General features: G+C 39.0%; 2 protein-coding genes across 7 annotated transcripts in view; one reads left to right on the forward strand and one right to left on the reverse strand.

The window, feature by feature from the left end:
- The window catches only part of nbeaa (neurobeachin a), a 988762-nt gene that overhangs the window by 273036 nt on the left and 694089 nt on the right, over positions 1 to 21637 (reverse strand). For all 6 annotated transcript variants that reach the window (XM_068033481.1, XM_068033479.1, XM_068033480.1 and 3 more), the window contains one exon: positions 21475 to 21611. In XM_068033481.1, the coding sequence (XP_067889582.1) occupies positions 21475 to 21611 (137 nt within the window). The remainder of the gene's footprint in view (positions 1 to 21474; positions 21612 to 21637) is intronic.
- On the forward strand, positions 16370 to 18200 carry LOC137371247 (putative nucleotidyltransferase MAB21L1). Its single transcript, XM_068033482.1, has one exon. It carries the CDS (start codon positions 16685 to 16687, stop codon positions 17762 to 17764), a length of 1080 nt encoding a protein of 359 aa, XP_067889583.1. The 5' UTR covers positions 16370 to 16684; the 3' UTR covers positions 17765 to 18200.

Here is a 21637-nt window from a genome sequence, read left to right on the forward strand (position 1 = left end):
GAAAAGTTTTTTCACCCAGAGCGTGGTTGGAATCTAGAAGCACTGCCTGAAGAGGTGATAGAGGCAAAAACCCTCACAACATTTAAGAAGTATTTAGATGAGCACTTGAAATGCCATAGCATACAAGGCTACGGGTCAAGTGCTGGAAAATGGGATTAGAATAGTGAGGTGCTTGATGGCCGGCACGGACAAGATGGGCTGAAGTGCCTGTTTCTGTGCTGTATAACTCTATGACTCTATCATTCTATGACTATGTCAAATTAGCATGCAACTTCACAGGTGTTGTTCCAGTAAAGCAATACAGTAAACATCAAAAAGATAAAATGTTACAATAAATGACTTAGAAGTGAAAATGACAAGGAAATGATCTGGATATTCTGACAGAGATTTGCACAGATTACAATGGGAAAATGTGGGAGGAAAATACAGATAAATGAACTAATATATATTGACCCAGAATTACTGGAGCAAGGCGAATGCCAGGAGTTGGATATTTTCCCCTCAACCTTCAGCTCCAATTAATTTTGCTCTGCAAATTGATAGATTTTGAGTTGGTAACTGCGAAGTCAACTGGCAATTTGGAATCTCTGGATGGGGTGAATCATCTATCTCCTAAACCAATCAAACTTAAGAATAGTGAAAGAAACAGAGTGAACAATGGAGATGAAAACAGGGTGAATCAAGAGTCAAGTAAGATACAGATAGAGAAATTGAGAGGGAAAGAAAGCGTGGATTAAGAGAGACAGAAAAGAAAAATATTTAAATTTAAAATTGTAATTTACAAAACCTCCAGGCACAATTTATGACTTAAAGGAGTGATGCTCCACTGTTTCAATTATTCCCTTTCTGGATTTCCAAGGTTCAGAAGCACTACAGGAACATAAATTTCATTAAAAAGATCCTTACATCATGAAATATCGGCCCTAACATTCTGTGATGAGTTTACTTCATATTTACAGCGCAAATGCAGAAACTTCTTGACACTCTGTGAGGCTGACAGTGAGCTCCCGTTTTTGCTTGGCTAACAGTAGAGCAATACAAATTGTCCAGAAATTATAGCAATTTGCAATTCATGACGTATCTGTTCCTTGGCTCAAATTGCTGTATTCTTTACATTCGACTAATGGCACGCTCCTTTAATTAGCTGTTATTTTGCCAACAGATGTTGGAACATTACGGAGGAAAATTTAAGTTCATTGTTTCCATAGTTTTTTTTTCATAGACAAGACTTGCTCTTGAGATGTACAACAACACAAGAATTAGGAGCAGGAATAGGCCATTTGTCCCCTCGACCCTGCTCCATCATTCGATAAGATCATGGCTGATCTGATTGTGCCCTCAACTCCACTTTCCTGTCTATGCCCATACCCTTGACTCCCTTGTCGATCAAATCTCTATCTAACTCAGCCTTGAATATATTCAATGACCCAGTTTTCACTGCTCTCTGTGACTAACAACCCTCTGAGAGAAAATGATTATCATCATCTCAGCCTTAAATGTGAGACGCCTAATTTTTAAATTGTGTCCTAGTTCTAGACTCCCCCACAAGGGGAAACATCCTCTTAGCATCCACCCTGTCAAGTCCCCTTGGGATCGTAGATATTTCAATAAGATCATCTTTCATTCTTCTAAACTCCAATGGGTATAGGCCCAACCTGATCAACCTTTCCTCATAAGAGAACCCCTTCATCCCAGGAATCAGTTGAGTGAATCTTCTGAACTGCTTCTAATGAAATTATATCCTTTTTTAAGTAAGGAGACCAAAACTGTACACAGTACTCCAGGATGTGGTCTAACTAAGGCCCTGTACAGCTGTAACACTAGTGTACTTTTACACTTGATTCCCCTTACAACAACATTCCATTTGTCTTCCTAATCACTTGCTGTACCTGCATATTAACTTTTTGTGATTATTTACCAGGACACCCACATCCCTCTGTACCATAGAGTTCTGCAGTCTCTCTCCATTCAAATATAATGCTTTTCTGTTCTTCCTGCCAAAGTGGACATGTACACAATTTTCCACATTATATTCCATCTGCCAAATTTTTGCCCACTCACTAAACCTATCTAAATCTCTTTGTTGACTCTTTTGTCCTGTTGACAACTTCGTTTCCTACCTTTCTTTGTGTCATCAGCAAATTTAGCTACCATACATTTGGTCCTTTCTTCCAAGTCATTGATATATATATTGTCAATAGTTGAGGGCCCAGCACTGATCCCTGTGGCACTCCACCATTAATGGCTTGCCAACCCGAAAATGCCCCATTTATCCCTACTCTCTGCTTCCTGTTAGCTAACCAATCCTCTAGCCATGCTAATATGTTACCCCCAATGCCATGAGCTCTTATTTTGTGTAGTAACGTTTGATGTGGCACCTTATCAACTGCCTTTTGGAAATTCAACTACACTACATCTACAGGTTCCCCTTTGCTTGTTACTTCCTCAAAGAAGTCTAATAAATTAGTCAAACATGATTTCCCTATCACAAAACCATGTTGGCTCTGCCTGATTGTATTATGATTTTCTAAATGTCCTGCTGTTACCTCCTTAATAATGGATTCTAGCATTTTTCTTATGACAGATGTTAGGCTAACTGGTCTATAGTTTCCTGCTTTCTTGACTAGACGTGTTACATTTGCAATTTTCCAATCCACTGGGACCTTTCCAGAATCTAGGGAATTTTGGAAGATCACAACCAATGCATCTGCTAACTCTGCAGCCACTTCTTTTAAGACCCTAGGACGCAAGCCATCAGGTCTAGGGGACTTGTAAGCCTTTAGTTCTAATAGTCTTCCCAGTACCTTTTCCTTAGTGATTGTGATTTTGTTTTAAGTTCCTCCCTCCCTTTTATCTCTTGGTTTTCAGGTATTCATGGGATGTTTTTTTATGCCTTTTACAGTGAAAACAGACACAAAATACCTGTTCAACGTTTTCATCATTTCCTTGTTTCTCAGTATTAATTCCCCAGTCTCACCCTCTAAGGGACCAATGTTCACTTTAGTTACTCTTTTTCATTTTAAATACTTGTAAAAACTCTTACTATTTGTTTTTATATTTCGAGCTAGCTTTCTCTCAAACTCTAATTTCTTCCTTTTTTTAGTCATTCTTTGGTTTCTAAAATATGTCCAATCTTTTCATCTCCCACTAATCTTCAAAGTATTGTACACTTTTTCTTTCAATTTGATTTTATCCTTAACTTCCTTAGTTAGCCATGGATGGTACATCCTTCTCAGAGTCTTTCTTTCTCAATGGAATATATCTTTGCTGAGAGTTATGAACTATCTCCTTAAATGTCTGCCCCTGCTTCTCTACTGTCCTACTTTTTAATTTATTTTCCCAGTTCACTTTAGCCAACTCTGTCCTCATACCCTTGTATTTGTCTTTATTAAAGTTTAGGATACTAGTCTTAGACCCACACTTCTCACCCTCAAACTGAATGTGAAATTCTATCATGTTATGATCACTGTTGCCTGGAGGCTCCTTTACTATGAGGTCGTTAATTAATCCTGTCTCATTGCACATCACCAGATCTAAAATAGCCTGCTCCCTGGTTGACACTAGAACGTACTGCTTGAAGAAATTGTCCCAAATACACTCAATCAACTCACTTTGAAGCTCTCTTTAAAGCACGGCAGCATTGACACTGATGACTGGGAGGAGCTACCAATCGTTCAAAATGGCGACAACTTGTCTATCAAGCTGCATCATGCTTTGAGTCCAAACACCTTAATGATGAAGCAGAGCAGCAGCAGAGAAGGAAAGAAAAGGACGCAAATTCTGCTCTCCAAATCTCACTACCTCGTGGGACATCCTGCCTCATGTACCCAAAGGTCTGTGGGTCGAAAATCGGCCTGTCAGTCACCTGAAGACCCACGGCAGAAACTAGTGACCTTGAGTAGATGCCACTCTCGAATAAAGTGACAGCCGACGACGACCCTGCTCTATTGCCTTGTCTTTTCTCTTTAAGTTACCACATCTCGCCTCACGTGATCCCTCCCCCCACTATTTGGTTTAAAGCCTTCTCTACCGCCCTAATTATACGACTTGCCAGAACACTGGTCTCAGCGTGGTTCAGGTGAAGACGGTCACAATGGTACAGTTCACATTTTTTCCAGTACTGGGGCCACTGTCCCATGAATCGAAACTCATTACTCCCGCACCAATCTTTGAGCCACTCATTCAACTCTCTAATCTTATTTACTGTCTGTCAATTCACTTGTGGCTCAGGTAGTAATCCAGAAATTATTACCTTTGTGGTTCTGCTTTATAATTTAGCCCCTAGCCGCTCATAATCCCTAAGCAGAACCTCTTTCTTAGTCCTATCAATGTTGTTGGTACCCACATGGATCACGACAACTGGATCCTCCCCCTCCCACTGCAAGTACCTCTCCAGCTCCAAGCAGATGTCCTGAACCCTGGCACCAGGCAGGCAAAACAGCCTTCCGGACTCACGCTCTCAGTTGCAGAGAACTGTGTCTATCCCCCTGTCCCCTATTATCACTGCATTTCTATCTACTTTCCCCACTTGAATGGCTCCCTGCACCACTGTGCCATGATCAGTTTGCTCATCCACCCTGCAGCCTCTGCTCTCGTCCATACAAGCTGCAAGAACCTCGAACCTGTTGGACGATTGCAATATGCTCTCCTATTCCTTATTTTTGGAAATTTTAGTGCCAATATCCAGCTCAAAGAAGAAAACTAGAAGTCTTTTACACCACTTCTGGCCTGGAAATTGCCAACTATAAATAACAGAACTGTTTGAACTTTTTAAAATTTGATCATATTATTCTTCTTCTTTGGCCTCATTATCTCGAGAGACAATGGGTAAGCGCCTGGAGGTGGTCAGTGGTGTGTGGAGCAGCGCCTGCAGTGGCTATAAAGGCCAATTCTAGAGTGACAGGCTCTTCCACAGGTGCTGCAGAAAAATTTGTTTGTCGGGGCTGTTACACAGTTGGCTCTCCCCTTGTGCTTCTGTCTTTTTTCCTGCCAACTGCTAAGTCTCTTCGACTCGCCACACTTTAGCCCCGCCTTTATGGTTGCCTGCCAGCTCTGGCGAACGCTGGCAACTGACTCCCACGACTTGTGATCAATGTCACAGGACTTCATGTCGCGTTTGCAGACGTCTTTAAAGCGGAGACATGGACGGCCGGTGGGTCTGATACCAGTGGCGAGCTCGCTGTACAATGTGTCTTTGGGGATCCTGCCATCTTCCTGCGGCTCACATGGCCAAGCCATCTCAAGCGCCGCTGACTCAGTATTGCGTATAAGCTGGGGATGTTGGCCGTCTTGAGGACTTCTGTGTTGGAGATACGGTCCTGCCACCTGATGCCAAGTATTCTCCGGAGGCAGCGAAGATGGAATGAATTGAGACGTCTCTCTTGGCTGACATACGTTGTCCAGGCCTCGCTGCCATACAGCAAGATACTGAGGACACAGGCTTGATACACTTGGACTTTTGTGTTCTGTGTCAGTGTGCCATTTTCCCACACTCTCTTGGCCAGTCTGGACATAGCAGTGGAAGCCTTTCCCATGCGCTTGTTGATTTCTGCATCTAGGGACAGGTTACTGGTGATAGTTGAGCCTAGGTAGGTGAACTCTTGAACCACTTCCAGAGCATGTCGCCAATATTGATGGATGGAGCATTTCTGACGTCCTGTCCCATGATGTTCGTTTTCTTGAGGCTGATGGTTAGGCCAAATTCATTGCAGGCAGCTGCAAACCTGTCGATGAGACTCTGCAGACACTCTTCAGTGTGAGATGTTAAAGCAGCATCGTCAGCAAAGAGGAGTTCCCTGATGAGGACTTTCCGTACTTTGGACTTCGCTCTGAGATGGGCAAGGTTGAACAACCTGCCCCCTAATCTTGTGTGGAGGAAAATTCCTTCTTCTGAAGACTTGAACGCATGTAAGAGCAGCAGGGAGAAAAAAATCCCAAAAAGTGTGGGTGCGAGAACACAGCCCTGTTTCACGCCACTCAGGATAGGAAAGGGGTCTGATGAGTGTTGAATTGTGCCTTTCATATACACTTGCTGATTTACCTTTAATCTAAGAATAGTAGTTTTCCTTACTTAGCACAATAAAAACAAAATATAAATATATTGGGTTAGATTTTCAACTTGCTGCCCAAAAGAAAACTGACATTGTGGATTAGTTGGCCTTTATAGAAACAGCTTGATTTTCAATTCTATTGAAGAATCAATAGAAATGAAAATCAGCTGCTCTTGATAAGTGGCAGTCAATCTACAGCACCAGTTTTATACCAGGGCATCAAATTGAAAAACTATCAGATTCAGTCAAATAGAAATCCTGAAATTTTCAAGCAGCTTAAATTGGAAAACTGGTCACAGAAAACTAGTTTTCCCTTTGAAGTGTAAATCTATACTACATTGATATTTTACAACATCTGATATTAACATGTTTAATAATGTTTTACTCCAAACATGTTAAATGTATTTTTATTGCTGTTTGTGTAAAAATAATGCCTCTTTTAAAAGTTGTTATGGATTCAAGGTAGTTACTTTGCCATTGCAGAAAATTGATAGTATAACTGGAGTCAGGCCTCAATTTGACTCTGGAGTACAGCAATATAAAAAGCAAGCCTGTCTCACTGCTTGAAATAGACACTGCATGCAGTATAATTTCAATGCAATCTGAAGCCATTGAACCTCCTCAACAATTTGTAAACAGGAACATTGCTTTAAAAAATGTTTTGAGAATGCATGCACTCAATATTTAAAAATTCCGAATCAAGAGTGGAGATGTGCATATGTATACAGAAAACTTGTTCAGGAAAACAAATTTGCAGTAGACAGTGTTTATCGAGTCAGCTGTGAACTGCTAACTGTGGTTATCAATCGTAGATTGCTGGTAAAGTGTCCCAATAACATAAATTTCTTAACTCACCGTCAGCTTATAAAAAGTTACTTTTTTCATATTATTCAATGAAGTAAATCACACTGGGCTGGATTTTAAGGAGCCCTCGACGTTGGGATGCATGGCTGGGGGGTGGGGGAGGCCTGAAGATGGCCCCGGATGAGGCCTGCCACGGACCTCGATTCCAGCAGGGCCCAGCCCGGCCCGATTCTACCGGCGGTGGTGAGGCACCGTGGTGGCCTCCCCGCCGCTGGGTGGTGGGAGCTGAATTAACATATGCAAATTAATAAAATTAATAAATTAACATGCACTTACCTGGGATCTTATGGGCCCGCCATGATCTTCAGAGAGGCAGGCGGCACTCCCGCGCCTTCAGATCGCCGTCGGGAAACAAGATGAAACATTGGTGGGGACGGGGGAGGACATAGGTTTATCAGTGCAGGGGTGGGGGGGAATGGGGTCAAATTAACATCATGGGTGTAGGGGATTGTAGGAAGAGTTGTAGTTTAAACCTGTGCAGTTTTGCAGGGGCGGTGGGAAGTCAGATGGATAAGGAAAGTGTTTTGGGGAGAAGGGCGGCACAGTGGCGCAGTGGTTAGCACCGCAGCCTCACAGCTCCAGGGACCCGGGTTCGATTCTGGGTACTGCCTGTGTGGAGTTTGCAAGTTCTCCCTGTGTCTGTGTGGGTTTCCTCCCACATGCCAAAGACTTGCAGGTTGATAGGTTAATTGGCCATTATAAAATTGCCCCTAGTATAGGTAGGTGGTAGGGAAATAGAGGGCCAGGTGGGGATGTAGTAGGAATCTGGGATTAGTGTAGGATTAGTATAAATGGGTGGTTGATGGTCGGCACAGACTCGGTGGGCCGAAGGGCCTGTTTCAGTGCTGTATCTCTAAACTAAACTAAACTAATTAATTTGTTATTGGGGAGGTGGGAGAGGGGCAAAATAAATGTATTCATTTAATTTTATTGAATATTTCTTTAAATATTTAAATAAGCCGGTAGGGCTGACAATCCTTTAAAAATGGTATCAGCGCCTGCACACAGGCTGCTGATGCCATTGCTGGGGATGGACAGCCCATCCCCTCCAAGTGATCGGGGGGTGGGGGGGGGTGGTGACTGGGGCAAACAGCCTGCTCCGGCCATTTAAATGAGCCGCTGCACTTGAGTTCGTGGTGGCTCTTTGGCGTGCGGCCCACGAGGGCAGGCTTATAAAGTCCAGCCCACTTTTAAAGGACCAGGTGGAATAGCATTTCAACATAAATGGTAAGCAAGTGCATTCTATAGTTTTATATTTTGCACTAATGATAGCAACTTGCAAATTCTAAAATCTACTCCAGATTTAAAGAATAATGTAGGTGGGAAGATATTTTCTAACAGAACAGCATCCGTCTTACCAAGTATACTTCAATATCATGTTTCTTAAATATGTTGAAGACAGAGCTGTGTATTAATGTCAGCTACGGAGGAAAAAAGACATTCCACACTGATTCAAGGCACCCAGATAATAAATGAAACTGATCGTCTGCAGTCACAGATTTATTACTAGAGGTCAATTCTGAGATGAGACCACAAACTCACAGCATTACAGTATTTAACTGTAACAAATGCACTATAGTGCTGAACCTGTATGACCTGGTGCAGATGTGGCAAATTAGGAGGTGCAAATCCCAACAGAAATCACACTCATCCCATAGCATGGGAAGAAAGACATTCTCTTGGTGGGAAAGCTTAAAGAATTCTCTGATGTAGTGGTTGGAGGAAAAACAGTGAAAGTTAAGGAATGCCTGGATATATGCCTTGGATACAGTAGCAAGCAGTCAGTAAATCTCTTTCAGCTTTCAGTTTCAAATACATTAGAACGATACTTCTATTTTGTGCTTTATATCAAGGATTTTTAAATGTATGTATTCTGGGCTTTTTATATTGCCCTTTCCTCCAATGCATAGTGACACTATTGTGAAATAAGCATGAGATTGTCAAGCCATATTACAAAAAAACATAGTATTTTAAATTGCCTTATGTGACACTTCAAAGCAAACAAACCACCTACATCTGTCATTTATTCCTGCTGTGTAAGAGTAGTATTTACTGTGGTTGGCACAGAGATAAAACAGTATTAATGCTTTTGAAAAAAACATAAAATATCCAGAAATCAAATGTAATTAATCAGTCTTCAATTCTAGCCCAGAAACATGGATAAATAATACAAGATTAGGTTACTATCCTATTCTTCAATTAGTGAAATGTGCAGATATTTTAAAAATGAAACCTGAAGAGAGACTTCTTTCATCTTGGCACTTGATACAAGAAACACATTCAGCACAAGATGTTTGAAGTATATAATTAGTTCTGAATTAAGAGGCACATTAAAAATCATAAAGTTAACCACCTAAACAAGTGAACTATCTCTTTAGGATTTGCATTGTTTTCCAATTGCAAAATCACGCTTTATCAATTTATGTAAGGTAATAATAGTCTGAACTTTAAGTGCCTGATGCTTTGCCTGCTAAACTCTGATTACTGTAATTTGTGATACCAAAAGAAACATGTTAGTGTACTGCTTTTTCTCTTAGTCAATGTGGTTCATATAAAATTCATTATACAATTACCAGAGACCAATAAATGTCAATACTCCACAATAAAGATCCAGCAGGATACGGACTCATTTACATCATTCCTATAATGAAATAATAAATGTTTTATTTTCCCATACTATTAAACAAAACTATGCTAATTTTAAAACAATTGTAAAGAAAACAAAGACATTTTCACAATAGAGCTATAAAAATTTAAGACAACGATCAAATCTGGAAGAAAAATTTGTCATTTTTCTGGTATCTATGGACAATGACCTGAACGTTATTGTTAATGTAATCCTTGTATAGCCTGTTTCTGTACATACAGTTTAATTACTGTAAATCAGTTAAAGCATAAATTATAAATGTCACAAAAAATATAAGTGTGTTGGGTTTTTTTAAATTCTGAAAGTCATCCTCACAGCACCATTTCACTTAATACTGCTCTGAAATAGCTTATCAATACTTGACAATAAGGTGTCTCAGATGTGCAATACTTTAGGTTTGTCTTGCTTAAGACAAAGTATGTTCTTTCTGAGGCAAGAGACTTCGGGCCAATTAACAAGGAAAAGAGCGGCAACAGGATTCTTGGGCAGAAAGCCTGGCATTATGGGTTTTCCACAGGCCCTGCTGAATTTAACTGCAGGACCTGGGTGGGTTTCCCACCCATCAGGAAGCCAGACTGGCTGGTTGTTGAGCTGTAGAACAACCGGAGAGTGCATGTCAGATAGGTAAGTCTGACATCATGGGGGGAGGGGCTATAGGGGCAGGAAGTAGAGCATCGGGGGAGGTGGGGGGAGTGAGTGGGACATTAAAGAGGGTGAGGGGAAATTGGACAACATGGGGAGTGAGGGGAACTGGACAATGTAGGGGGGGTGAGGGTAATCGACCATTGCAGGGGAAGTAAGGCATTGTGGGAGCTGTTGAATATTGGGAAGGAACACAGGAGCAGGAGTAGGCCATTCAGCCCATCGAGCCTGCTCTGCCATTCAATTAGATCATGGCTGATCATCTACCTCAACACCACTTTCCCACGCTATCCCCATATCCCTTGATGACATTAGTATCGGGATATCTATCAATTTCAGTCTTGAATGTGCTCAATGATTGAGCTTCCACAGCCCCCTGGGGTAGAGAATTCCAAAGATTCACCACCGTCTGAGTGAAGAAATTCCTCCTCATCTCAGTCTTAAATGGCCTATCCCTTATTCTGAGACAATGTCTCTATGTTCTAGACTCACCAGCCAGGTGAAACATCCTATCGACATCCACCCTGTCACCCCCCTGTAAGAATTTTGTAACTTTCAATGAGATCACCTCTCATTCTTCGAAACTCTAGAGAATAGAGGCCCAGTTTCCTCAATCTCTCCTCATAAGACAATCCCGCCATTCTAGGGATTAACCTCCGTTGCACTCCCTCTATGGCAGGTATATACATCCTGAGACAAGGAAATCAAAACTGTGTACAATACTTCAATATTGAGGTGGGGACATGTCAGATGATAATTGCAGGGTGTTTGAAAGGTAAGCTTTTGTGGGCTGTGGGAAGCACTCCTGCTCCACCTGGCCCACAAAGAGTGCAATAAAGGCACTTATCTCATGGATCCAGCCCTTCTCCCCTCCTTTCATCTGCTGGGATTTCCAAGGCCTGGGAATCACAGCCTGCAGGCACTAAAAATAAAACGGAGTAAAAATGGAGGCACACAGCCTCCTTTAAATATTTTGGCGACCAACCTACCTCCTTAGAGTGGGTTTGTTACCTGCATTCCTCATCCGTACTCCCCTCACCCCCCTACCGACTCATCTTTGTTAGAACCAGAAGTGAGAAGCTTGGGGTTGGGCTTCCCATTTTTAACTGGGGTGGGTGCGGTGTTAAAATTACCGCCTTAATGTCTGCAGTCTTACATTTTGTAACTATGCACTTCCTTTCGTTTTACAGTTTGAAAGATAAAATAGCACTTTTGCATCATATAAATAATCCTGGTTGAACTATCTGGTTTTATTTAAACAATATTATTTGTATTTAAAGAGTAATAATTTGCAACATTATGAAGAATTCTCTGTCTGATTAACTAATGAAAACGAATGTGCATAGTTGACATGCTGCAAAGAATATTCATGCACGTCATGGTTAATTTAGTGAAAACGTGACAAATCATGTGTAGGTCTCGTACAGTGCTAGCAGCTTCTTTGGTATTAACACTTACATCACATATTGAAAATTATTAAAGGATTTAATACCAAGCATGAATAGTATGAGGAAAGTATAAATATGAATCTAAATTTGCACCTAATGGAAAATAGAAAGGTTTAACAGTATCCACAGTAAGAGACCAAAGTGAATTCTATGAAATAATTGATCCTAATGGGATCAATGACTCTTGAAAGGTATCTCAAGTTCAGTCTTACTGATACTCCATCATACTCTTACAACTGGTAGGAACTCTCAAAAATTAGTAGCAATTAATTTGTGAGTAGTTGAGAATTTCTGGCAGTGCCTTCACACTCCAGCAAGTAAACTGGAAGTGAATTGCTCCTGTGTTTGTTTCAGGTTTGGATTGTTGATTCATTCTGGTACCTCCAAAACTCAATTTTCCTTCTATTGTTTCAAGATAGTAATACTACTAAGTCATGATGTGCATGTGATTACATCACAACATATGCGCAGGATTTTTAAAAAAATTCTGTAGTGATTAAAAAGACTTTTACCATTTTTTCCAAAAGGATAACTGATGAAGAAAAAGATTCACATTTTTATTTCTTACTCATTTTTCCTGTTCTACTTTAACCTTGCATGTGAATCACAGAGTATTCAGTCTGTGATCTGCAGTTTGGATTTCAAACCACTAGGTGCTGGGCATGTAAATCAACTTGATCTAACAGTGACCTTGTTTGCATACTACCTTCAGCATCACGGAAAACTGGGAACTACTTTGTTGGGAGGCTAAAGATGTTGTGCGAATGCACTCTTAAACAATGACACCTGAACTGTAGAACATGAACCATCTATCTTCTTGGCTGAAGGACTTTAACTTGAAATTTTGTCTCAAAATATACTTGCTTGCATTCTTGTGCACTATATGTCAAATTCTGTTATATTATGCATTTTTAAAAAATTGAAACTTACTATGAAGGGTTTTGCTTATAGAAAAAATATTTGTCAGGTGAGGACATAGGAAATGACTGCAACTCAAGTCATTATTGAAACACATAAATTAATAATCTAATTACTATAGGATCCAACGCTATAAATTAATTGTTCTCCACCCCTTTCCCAACCCAGAGATCTAAGTTAATATAAAATGACGAGGCATACCAAATGCAGAAAAATAGAACATTAAAATGAACTATCGTTTACACTGAACTCATTCCCACTTTTTCACATCGATTGAGTTTGTAAGTCATTATTTCAATTTAAAGTAAACCATCAAACTACTAGTATATTTTATATTCTGACAACCAAGGCATCCCTGACTATAGCCACTATTCAAAAAAATTCAAATCCTGAATTTTGTTGCTAAACTTATTTTGTTGACCTTTTTTTGCAAGAACCCTTCCACAGAATGACAGCACAAGTTGGACAGATATTGAGATTAACATAGCCTATAGTCAATCTTATGATATCATCAGTGAAACAGTCCATTGATAACTAGTGAATTGCAGACATCTAAAACCTTTAGTACACCATTATTTTTAATAACAGAACCAATGTTTTGTCATTTTTAATAATACAGAGCCAATGTTTTGTCATTTTAATAATAGAGCCAATGTTTTGTCATTTAATTTTTTTTTTCCGTAATGTATCTTAGTGATTTACTGAAAGTTATATAGTGGTAGATTTAAACTGAAATGCCATTCAAGTATGATTCAGTTGCTGGTTCCACAGACAAGATAGCTCACCCTGCAAAAGCCATTCCTGGTTTGATACATCAAAATGCATCAAAAATTGCAATTTCAATCTTCACAGTTCTGGCTGAAAATCAGCACTGAGACAGTTTTCAGGCAATCGATGACCAGTTTTTCCAATGTGACTCCCACATCCAAAATGGATATAGGATCTAACAAAGGAAAACAGGAAAGGAAAACCATGAGTTTAAAAATAAATAGTAGTTATAAAATAATTTACATTGGGATTATTATATGGAAATTAAGCCAAAGTAAAGCCAAAATAAGAACTGGAGTGGGAGAGAAGGGGAAAGTGAGATAGAATGAAAAAACAAATGCGAGAATGGGGAATAAGGAAGAGAAAGAAATGGGAGAAAGAGAACGTGTGAGGAAAAGTAATTTTTTATTTAGATTTTTTAGTTACATTTTAGCATTACAGTTATTAGGCTTCTTCTGACATTTAAGTAGCTTTATTATCGAAATATTACCGTTCTTCAGTATACCATTGCATGTGTTGAAACCTTAAGAAACGGCCAGCCTGGGGAGACTGACGTTTCTCTGGATCTGTCAGCAGTGTAATGTTAACTAGATATTAATAAGCATGATATCAAATATAACCGAGCTCATACGTCTAAATGAACAGAGTCCTTTAATCCTCCATTGATTATACAAACAGACTTTATTGTAATTATAGTTTACTTTAATTATACTCTGCTGCTTTATTTCTTGTTGACAGGAAATAAAATGACTAGCAACCTGTTCCATCTTTTACTGCTTAGATCATTGCTTTTTAACAAACTTAATCAAATATTGTATTTTACAAACTAGTTGTAATTCTGTAAGTAAAGCATGATGCACGTTTCATTTTTAATAAATTTGATACTGTAAGTGTGGGCCAGAAGACTAACATTACCCGATTTATATAACTATTGTGGCATACTGACACCAAAATATTTACTGTAGTTAAATTCTATTCACTATCAATCGGCTACTATTTCAAGACACCAAACCATGTATTCGTTTTATACCATCTAGCACTTCCTGTTTGTCATGTTAAATGCGATTATAGAATCCCGGTGTCAAGTTGTTGGAGAATAGCAAGAAAGAAAATCTTTCGAGTTTACACTAATTTCACTAAAATAGCGCACGCTGAGCGAACAGAAAATTCCCCAGGAACTGTAGGATTAAAAAGGGGCATTCTTAGAAGTTAATTCTCATTCAGCATGTGGATTAGAACATGTGTATATTTACCTCGTAAAATATTTTTTTTATTTCGAAACACCGTTCTTCGATTAATTAGTAAAAAATCAGGAGCAGCCAAAAAAAAACATGATGCAAAGATTTCTCAATCTGGCGGATTCCATGCTTGCAATCCGACTCCATTGTCAAACGCTTATTTAACTCAGATTGTAACAGCTAATTAAGCATTATCAAATTCACCTCAAAAGGAAATGCAGGTATCTGTTGCTATCTTATAATCATGTGCTAGCACACGGCTTGTAAGATCATATCATTTTACATTTAACGATATTCAACAAAAGGAAACATAACAGACGAGCGTTACCGAAGAGCTGGTGCAAGTGATCATAGAACTAAGGAACCTCTCCAACTAATACTCAATCGATTGTTTTATAATGTTACTAAATGACAAAGAAAATAAAATATTGTACTTTGAGTTTAATGAAAGCGACATAGACAGTAATATCTGTAATTAACTTTAATCCACACAGGTAATAAAAATAAAAACAATTAAAACTGTCCTTAGACATAGCCAAGTGTTCATAAATTAACGAAGTTTGTAAATTATACAATGTTCATTTTAAGTCGCTCCAATGAAAGGGTTTTCCCCCCAGCTCCACCAATGGTTTTGTTGAGCTGCCCTACAATTCAGAAATCTAGCTCATTTTGTGAGTCAATCTACGTCAATTATGATGGAGTTATCAACATACATTCATTTGCGATACTTCTCACCGCAACGAACCGAACAGGTTTACTTTGCTTTACAAAAAGTGACATAGCCCGTAATGCAGCTCAGTTTTGTGGTACATAATTATCTCCTTTTATCACACCGCTAGCAGCCTCCGACTGGGAGCAATGACAAGCACGGTTCACGTTACAACGCACTAAACAGCAACTCTCCAATTGCAAGAGCTCCAGAAAATGGCATCACTGGAGAGAAAAAAACGACCCGAGAGCATTTGTAAACCCGAAAGATTAAAATAATCTTTTGAAACTGCCGTACAAATAAATAACATGAACTGATCATTCAAAATACATAGTCAACCTATGACACTTCATTGGCAGACTTTAAAGTTAACTCTCAAATCAGTTTTTTTCCTGCGACTGGCTCGGCCAACATTACTTTAAGACTGCTTTAAGAGCATACAATTTTAATGTTTTCAAAACACAAGACTAAAAGTGAACGTTTCCTAATATATTCTTGTTAAAATTACTGTAGTTTATTAATTACACTGTTCTTTGCAAATCATAAACATTTGGTGGTGAGAACCTCACTTAAAAAACAGCTATGTTGTTGAGCTAAACCCTTCTAAGACTAGATTTGAGCTGTTATCTGACAATCAAACGAAGAGCCCCGATGAAACCGGACTTTCTTCTTTGAAAGTGACGAGAATCTACAGCCACAACAAGCCATTAGCACCTGCCTATACAAACACCTCATAACTGTAAACACTGCCCAACCGAGTAGAATGAGAGGGCTAATAGATCAGCTGGCTATCAAATATCGCATCTATTTATATTATATTACCAAATGGCTTCTCTGTCCAAAAATATCCACAACATATACACAAAAATTCAAGCATTCCTCTGACAATCCGATTGCGCTTTTTTGAACATTCTCTTTTCCTCTCAGACACGCACTTTGAGTTTCTTTATAAATGCTAGGATTAATTAGCTCTATTTAGTGGCAGGCAATGACGAGCCCAAGAGCGATTGGATGCCGACGCCCGGCCCTGCCTTATATTTTACACTCCAGAGCATCTGTGCTCCTCTAAACTGATCAGTAGCTTTAGAAGCACAGGCTGGACTGCACTTGATCTGTTTCTTGACAACTTAGAAAGAGAGAAAACAGGCGAGCGAAAGAGAAAACAAACAAGAAGTTGGTGCTAGTACTGCAGTGTTTGGTTTCCACACTAACGCTGCCATCCAAATTTTATGATGAACGTTACCCTTTGAGATTAACACAGTTCGAAGTGCCTTTTTATTGCAACATCCAATAATATTGCTGATTTTATTTCTCTGAAGTTGGCGCCTGTAAAACCAGCCGCATTGGATCCGTCAGCGTATTGCGAGACTCCGGTGTACAACCCGGATCTCTGCCCCAACATGATAGCTGCCCAAGCCAAACTAGTCTACCACCTAAACAAGTATTATAATGAGAAATGTCAAGCTCGAAAGGCCGCTATAGCTAAGACCATCAGGGAAGTGTGTAAAGTGGTGTCAGACGTGCTCAAGGAAGTAGAAGTGCAGGAGCCACGGTTTATCAGCTCTCTCAACGAGATCGACAGCCGCTTTGAAGGCTTGGAAGTAATTTCCCCTACCGAGTTCGAGGTGGTCCTCTACCTGAACCAGATGGGAGTTTTCAACTTCGTGGACGACGGCTCCTTACCTGGCTGCGCCGTGCTGAAGCTAAGCGACGGTCGCAAGAGGAGCATGTCTCTCTGGGTGGAATTCATTACGGCTTCGGGATATCTCTCTGCGCGTAAGATCCGCTCCAGGTTTCAAACACTGGTGGCTCAGGCTGTGGACAAATGTAGCTACCGGGACGTAGTGAAGATGGTGGCCGACACCAGTGAGGTGAAGCTCCGGATCAGGGACCGTTACATAGTGCAGATCACTCCCGCTTTCAAGTGCACTGGGATTTGGCCGAGGAGCGCGGCGCACTGGCCACTGCCTCACATCCCCTGGCCTGGGCCGAACCGGGTGGCCGAGGTCAAGGCCGAGGGGTTCAACTTGCTCTCCAAAGAGTGTTACTCCCTCTCCGGCAAACAGAGCTCAGCGGAGAGCGATGCTTGGGTTTTACAGTTCGCCGAGGCCGAGAACAGGCTTTTGCTCGGGGGCTGTCGGAAGAAATGTCTGTCCGTCCTCAAAACTTTGCGCGATCGGCACCTTGAACTCCCCGGACAGCCTCTCTATAACTACCACATGAAAACTCTGGTTTCCTATGAATGTGAGAAACATCCCAGGGAATCGGACTGGGACGAGTCGTGTTTGGGAGATCGCCTAAACGGGATTCTACTGCAGCTCATCTCCTGCCTTCAATGTCGCAGATGTCCACATTATTTCTTACCCAATCTAGATTTATTTCAGGGCAAACCACATACCGCTTTGGAAAACGCAGCAAAACAAACCTGGCGCCTGGCGAGAGAGATACTCACCAACCCCAAAAGCTTAGAAAAACTTTGAAAATGAACATTTACAACGTTTAAACTGTGGTTTTTATTACATATTAAAGAAACTCGCATTTGTCGTTCAGTTGTGGCTGTTGATGTTTTGTGTACCGTGAATTCTTAGACGAACAAGCTGACTGGTTCCATTTTTTTTGGATACGGCTGGACATTTTTCTTGCTAAAAGAAGACATTGCCATCAAGGTATTTGTAGATAAATATCACTGAAGTTTATTGCTATCTGATGTGTCTAACGCAAAAGTTTACATTCTGGCGACAGTGATCGTTTCAGATTTTTGCTTGTTCATTCCTTTTATTACTCATTCCACCATTACTTGAATTGTTATTTAAACTATACCCAAATGGAAATATGAACGTTGCTTATACATAATGCTTGAATATCGAATACTGGAGAAAATATTAAAAATATGCACTTGGAAAACACTGGATTAGAACATTGTGACTAATAACATTTTGAAATTCTTGTTGCTGAAAATATTTAATTTGAAGTTAATAAAAGAAACGATTAAAATCCTTGCTGCTTGCAGTTTGTAATGAATTACTTAGTCAAATATTCTATATTGCAGTAAAAGGCTAATCATTATTGCTAGTCTCAATATCTACAAGAAGGCGCCAGCAGATAAATTGTTCAAAAATTCAATGAATGATAAAAGATACAAAAACGCCACAATATATTGTAAAGTAGTCTATAGAAATCTAGTCATTTTTTGAATGACAGCCTGTTTCGACGTTGATAATATAAAATAAATACTATAGTTTCAATAAATTGTTACAAATGCTTATGTAGACCAAACTAGGATTAAAAATCCTTGGTTATGTTTATGTAAATAATCTTAGACAATATAAAATGCAATTCTGTACAAAGCCTATGCTGTTGCAATTCTGCGACAAAAACAATTATTTGTACATGATGGTTCCTTGTACGTTTATTACAGCAGTCAGATTAATTAACGGTAAAAAGTAACCAAAAAATTATATTTTATCAAAACGTATCAAGACCTCGTGTTTAATCCAGTAATTTAGAATAAGTCTTGGATAATATGAACGTGAAGATCACTCAAGATCTATAAAATCACTGATATATTCATTAAATAAGTGAGGGAGCGGGCCTAAAAACGGTAATTTAACGTATTTGCATATGAAATTACAACAATTGCAGCATATGAAACCGCATCGAGGAATGGTTTAATATTTTAACTAAATTGCACATCAGCAAATTTGTCAACTGACTGAATTTTACAGCTTTTTAAATAAGAAATGATATAACCATGTACATGCCAACTTGCTTTTTTGTTCTCAAAGTATTTTTTAAAAGTCTCGATGTTAGAAATAATGTTGAGTGGAAGCAGTGCCATATAAAATTGGTTAATCTCTTCTGGGCATTGACTTTTCAGCTGTATGTAAATACAGTAGAAACATAAGCTCAAAGCAGAAAATGAACAAAAATCTATAACGAGCTTAACAAAACAGTAACGTTTTAATGCAACAAAAACAGACTTACAAATCTGAATCAGAACTACTCCCATCCCATCAAAAACAAAATCTTACAAAGGAACTGATTTGTACTTTCAAGAATTTGAACAATATGGATATTTATTTAAATATTTTACAATATCCCAAGCTAAGTGTAATTTTCAGTCAATTTTTGTTTGCGAACCGGGTGCGCATGAAAGACGTCATTAGCCCCTTGTGAAACCATAGACGCTTTTACCAAGTTATTTTACGTTTCTTGTATTACCCACCTAAGCATGACCCCATAACGTTTGTTTCTAAATAAAATCAAGTACTGCAGTTAACAATTACGTTTTGATGCAAGAACGGAAAGATAATTTAATGCTGTTAATGCGTGGACTAAAAAAATGAACTGACTTCTCAAGAACAAATGTGAGTTCTTAATGTAAATGCAAACCACAATCAAATCAGAACAATACATTAACTATAGCGTGCATGACGTACATTTGTTTTAATAACATTTTGTTGATTTTAATGATTCAACCTGTACCTAATAAAAGCAAATTTTAAAGAAACCAAAAATACATTGTAAAAGCTGTACAACGTTAATCAAGTCCGTCACCAGAGGTGACGATGAAAGTTAGTGAGTTAAGTAGACCCAAACTTTCCTGCCTTATGTTACTTTGTAAAATTTAATACAGCATAGTAGAAAGAAGAATTAGAGTCTTTGGGAACAAACTCGTAGTTTTCTTTATTGGTTAAGAGCTGATAAAATAGTCACACGCTGTGTTACTATTTGAATGTTAAAGGCTTTGTCCAGACTTGCGTTTATGCTTCTCATTATAAGAACTATTAATACTATGATGTAAACTTAAATCAAACAAAACCAGAATAAAAACAAGATGGAGTGAAACAGGTGGGTCAAGCTTAGCACTAAAAAGGGAATCCATGAGAGATTGTTATGTTTAATTAAATTCTACGGGTCTGTTTCAAAACATTACATCAAAATACAATCATAAATCGTAACTAAATTAGATATGAACTACTGTTATCTCGGCTTGGTCCTCGCAAGTATACTTAAGGTATTGCAAAATTGTAAATACTTGATCTGCAGGCAGTGTACGAGACAACTAGCTGCAAAGAAAACTGGGCCAAGGCCTGAATGTGGTGGTTTGAAAAAGCCATCAACTTTTTTTGTAGGCCCGGATAAGACTAGGTTAAAGATCAAATCGCGTCTTTAGTCCTGCCAGTTTTATTCACTAAAGACTCATCAAACTGTATCGGCTACTTTAAATAAACGAGTCTCAAGAGATGTAGATATCAAACACTCTTTTGACGTCTGTTTGTAGTACTGAATATCTCACACACTGACACTCATGCAGAACTTTTCGAGTATTTCATAAGGTGCTTTGAACACGTGATCAATACATTGAGCTATATAATCTTCAGTGAGAAAAGCTATAGTATTACATTTTACAATAGCTTCCCAATAGTACCTACACAACATGACTATATTACTACATCCCAAAGCACCCACTGGCTTTGTTCCAATTTTGAAACTGACTTGGCCACAAACGTTAGCTTTATATGCAGTGTTATTTTTAAGATGTGAAACTGACATGGCTGCGAGATGCGGGTCGATCAATTTTATTGCACAAAAATGAGTACGGCCGAGTTGCTTGAGTGTGTAATACCAGAGGGACCGGAGTAAAATAGGAAAAAAACACTTTTTATATTAATGCGACTTTCAGGAATATACAACAATTGCAATTAGCAAAATTTGCAAACTTTCTTGTTTTCCCTTCCTGTTCCTGTTATCAATTTAATATTTGCAGAAATATTTTGGTTAATTTCTAATTAATTCTAAGCACACTACGAAAATGTAGGTGATTGTAGGTCATTTACAGTATTTTCGGACTTGGCTGAAAATATAAGACTTGATTTTAAAAAAAGTACTCGAATAACTTATTGTAACTTCTCAACACGTCATTTTATATTGCTGGGGAAATAAACTTAAACGTGTATTACAAAATTGAGAATGTGTTAATATTCGGGTAATTTTATTTTCAAATTTTCAGATGAAATCGGTAGTCCTTCCATGCACAAACACTGTAATTTAATATTGGGTCAAAGTTTAATGTCATTCAAAACAAATGAGGAAAGTGACGAATAAAACATGGCTTAACATACCACAAATACCACAAACTATAAGTTCTGATGTAAACAGGTATCTTGCAAATATTAAAATAACTTACTTTTGGGTCGATTTTTTTAAATCCTTGGTCATCCTCGTCTACTTCGAAATAGATTTCAGTGGTGGTGATAGATAAGGTTCCTTTAGCAACTACCACCGGTGCGATTAGCTGAGCTGGAGTACTCAGGACAACGGGGCCTGCAAGTAGACATCCAAATCTTTAT

Source organism: Heterodontus francisci, chromosome 6 (assembly GCF_036365525.1).
Source record: "Heterodontus francisci isolate sHetFra1 chromosome 6, sHetFra1.hap1, whole genome shotgun sequence".
NCBI lineage: Eukaryota > Metazoa > Chordata > Chondrichthyes > Heterodontiformes > Heterodontidae > Heterodontus > Heterodontus francisci.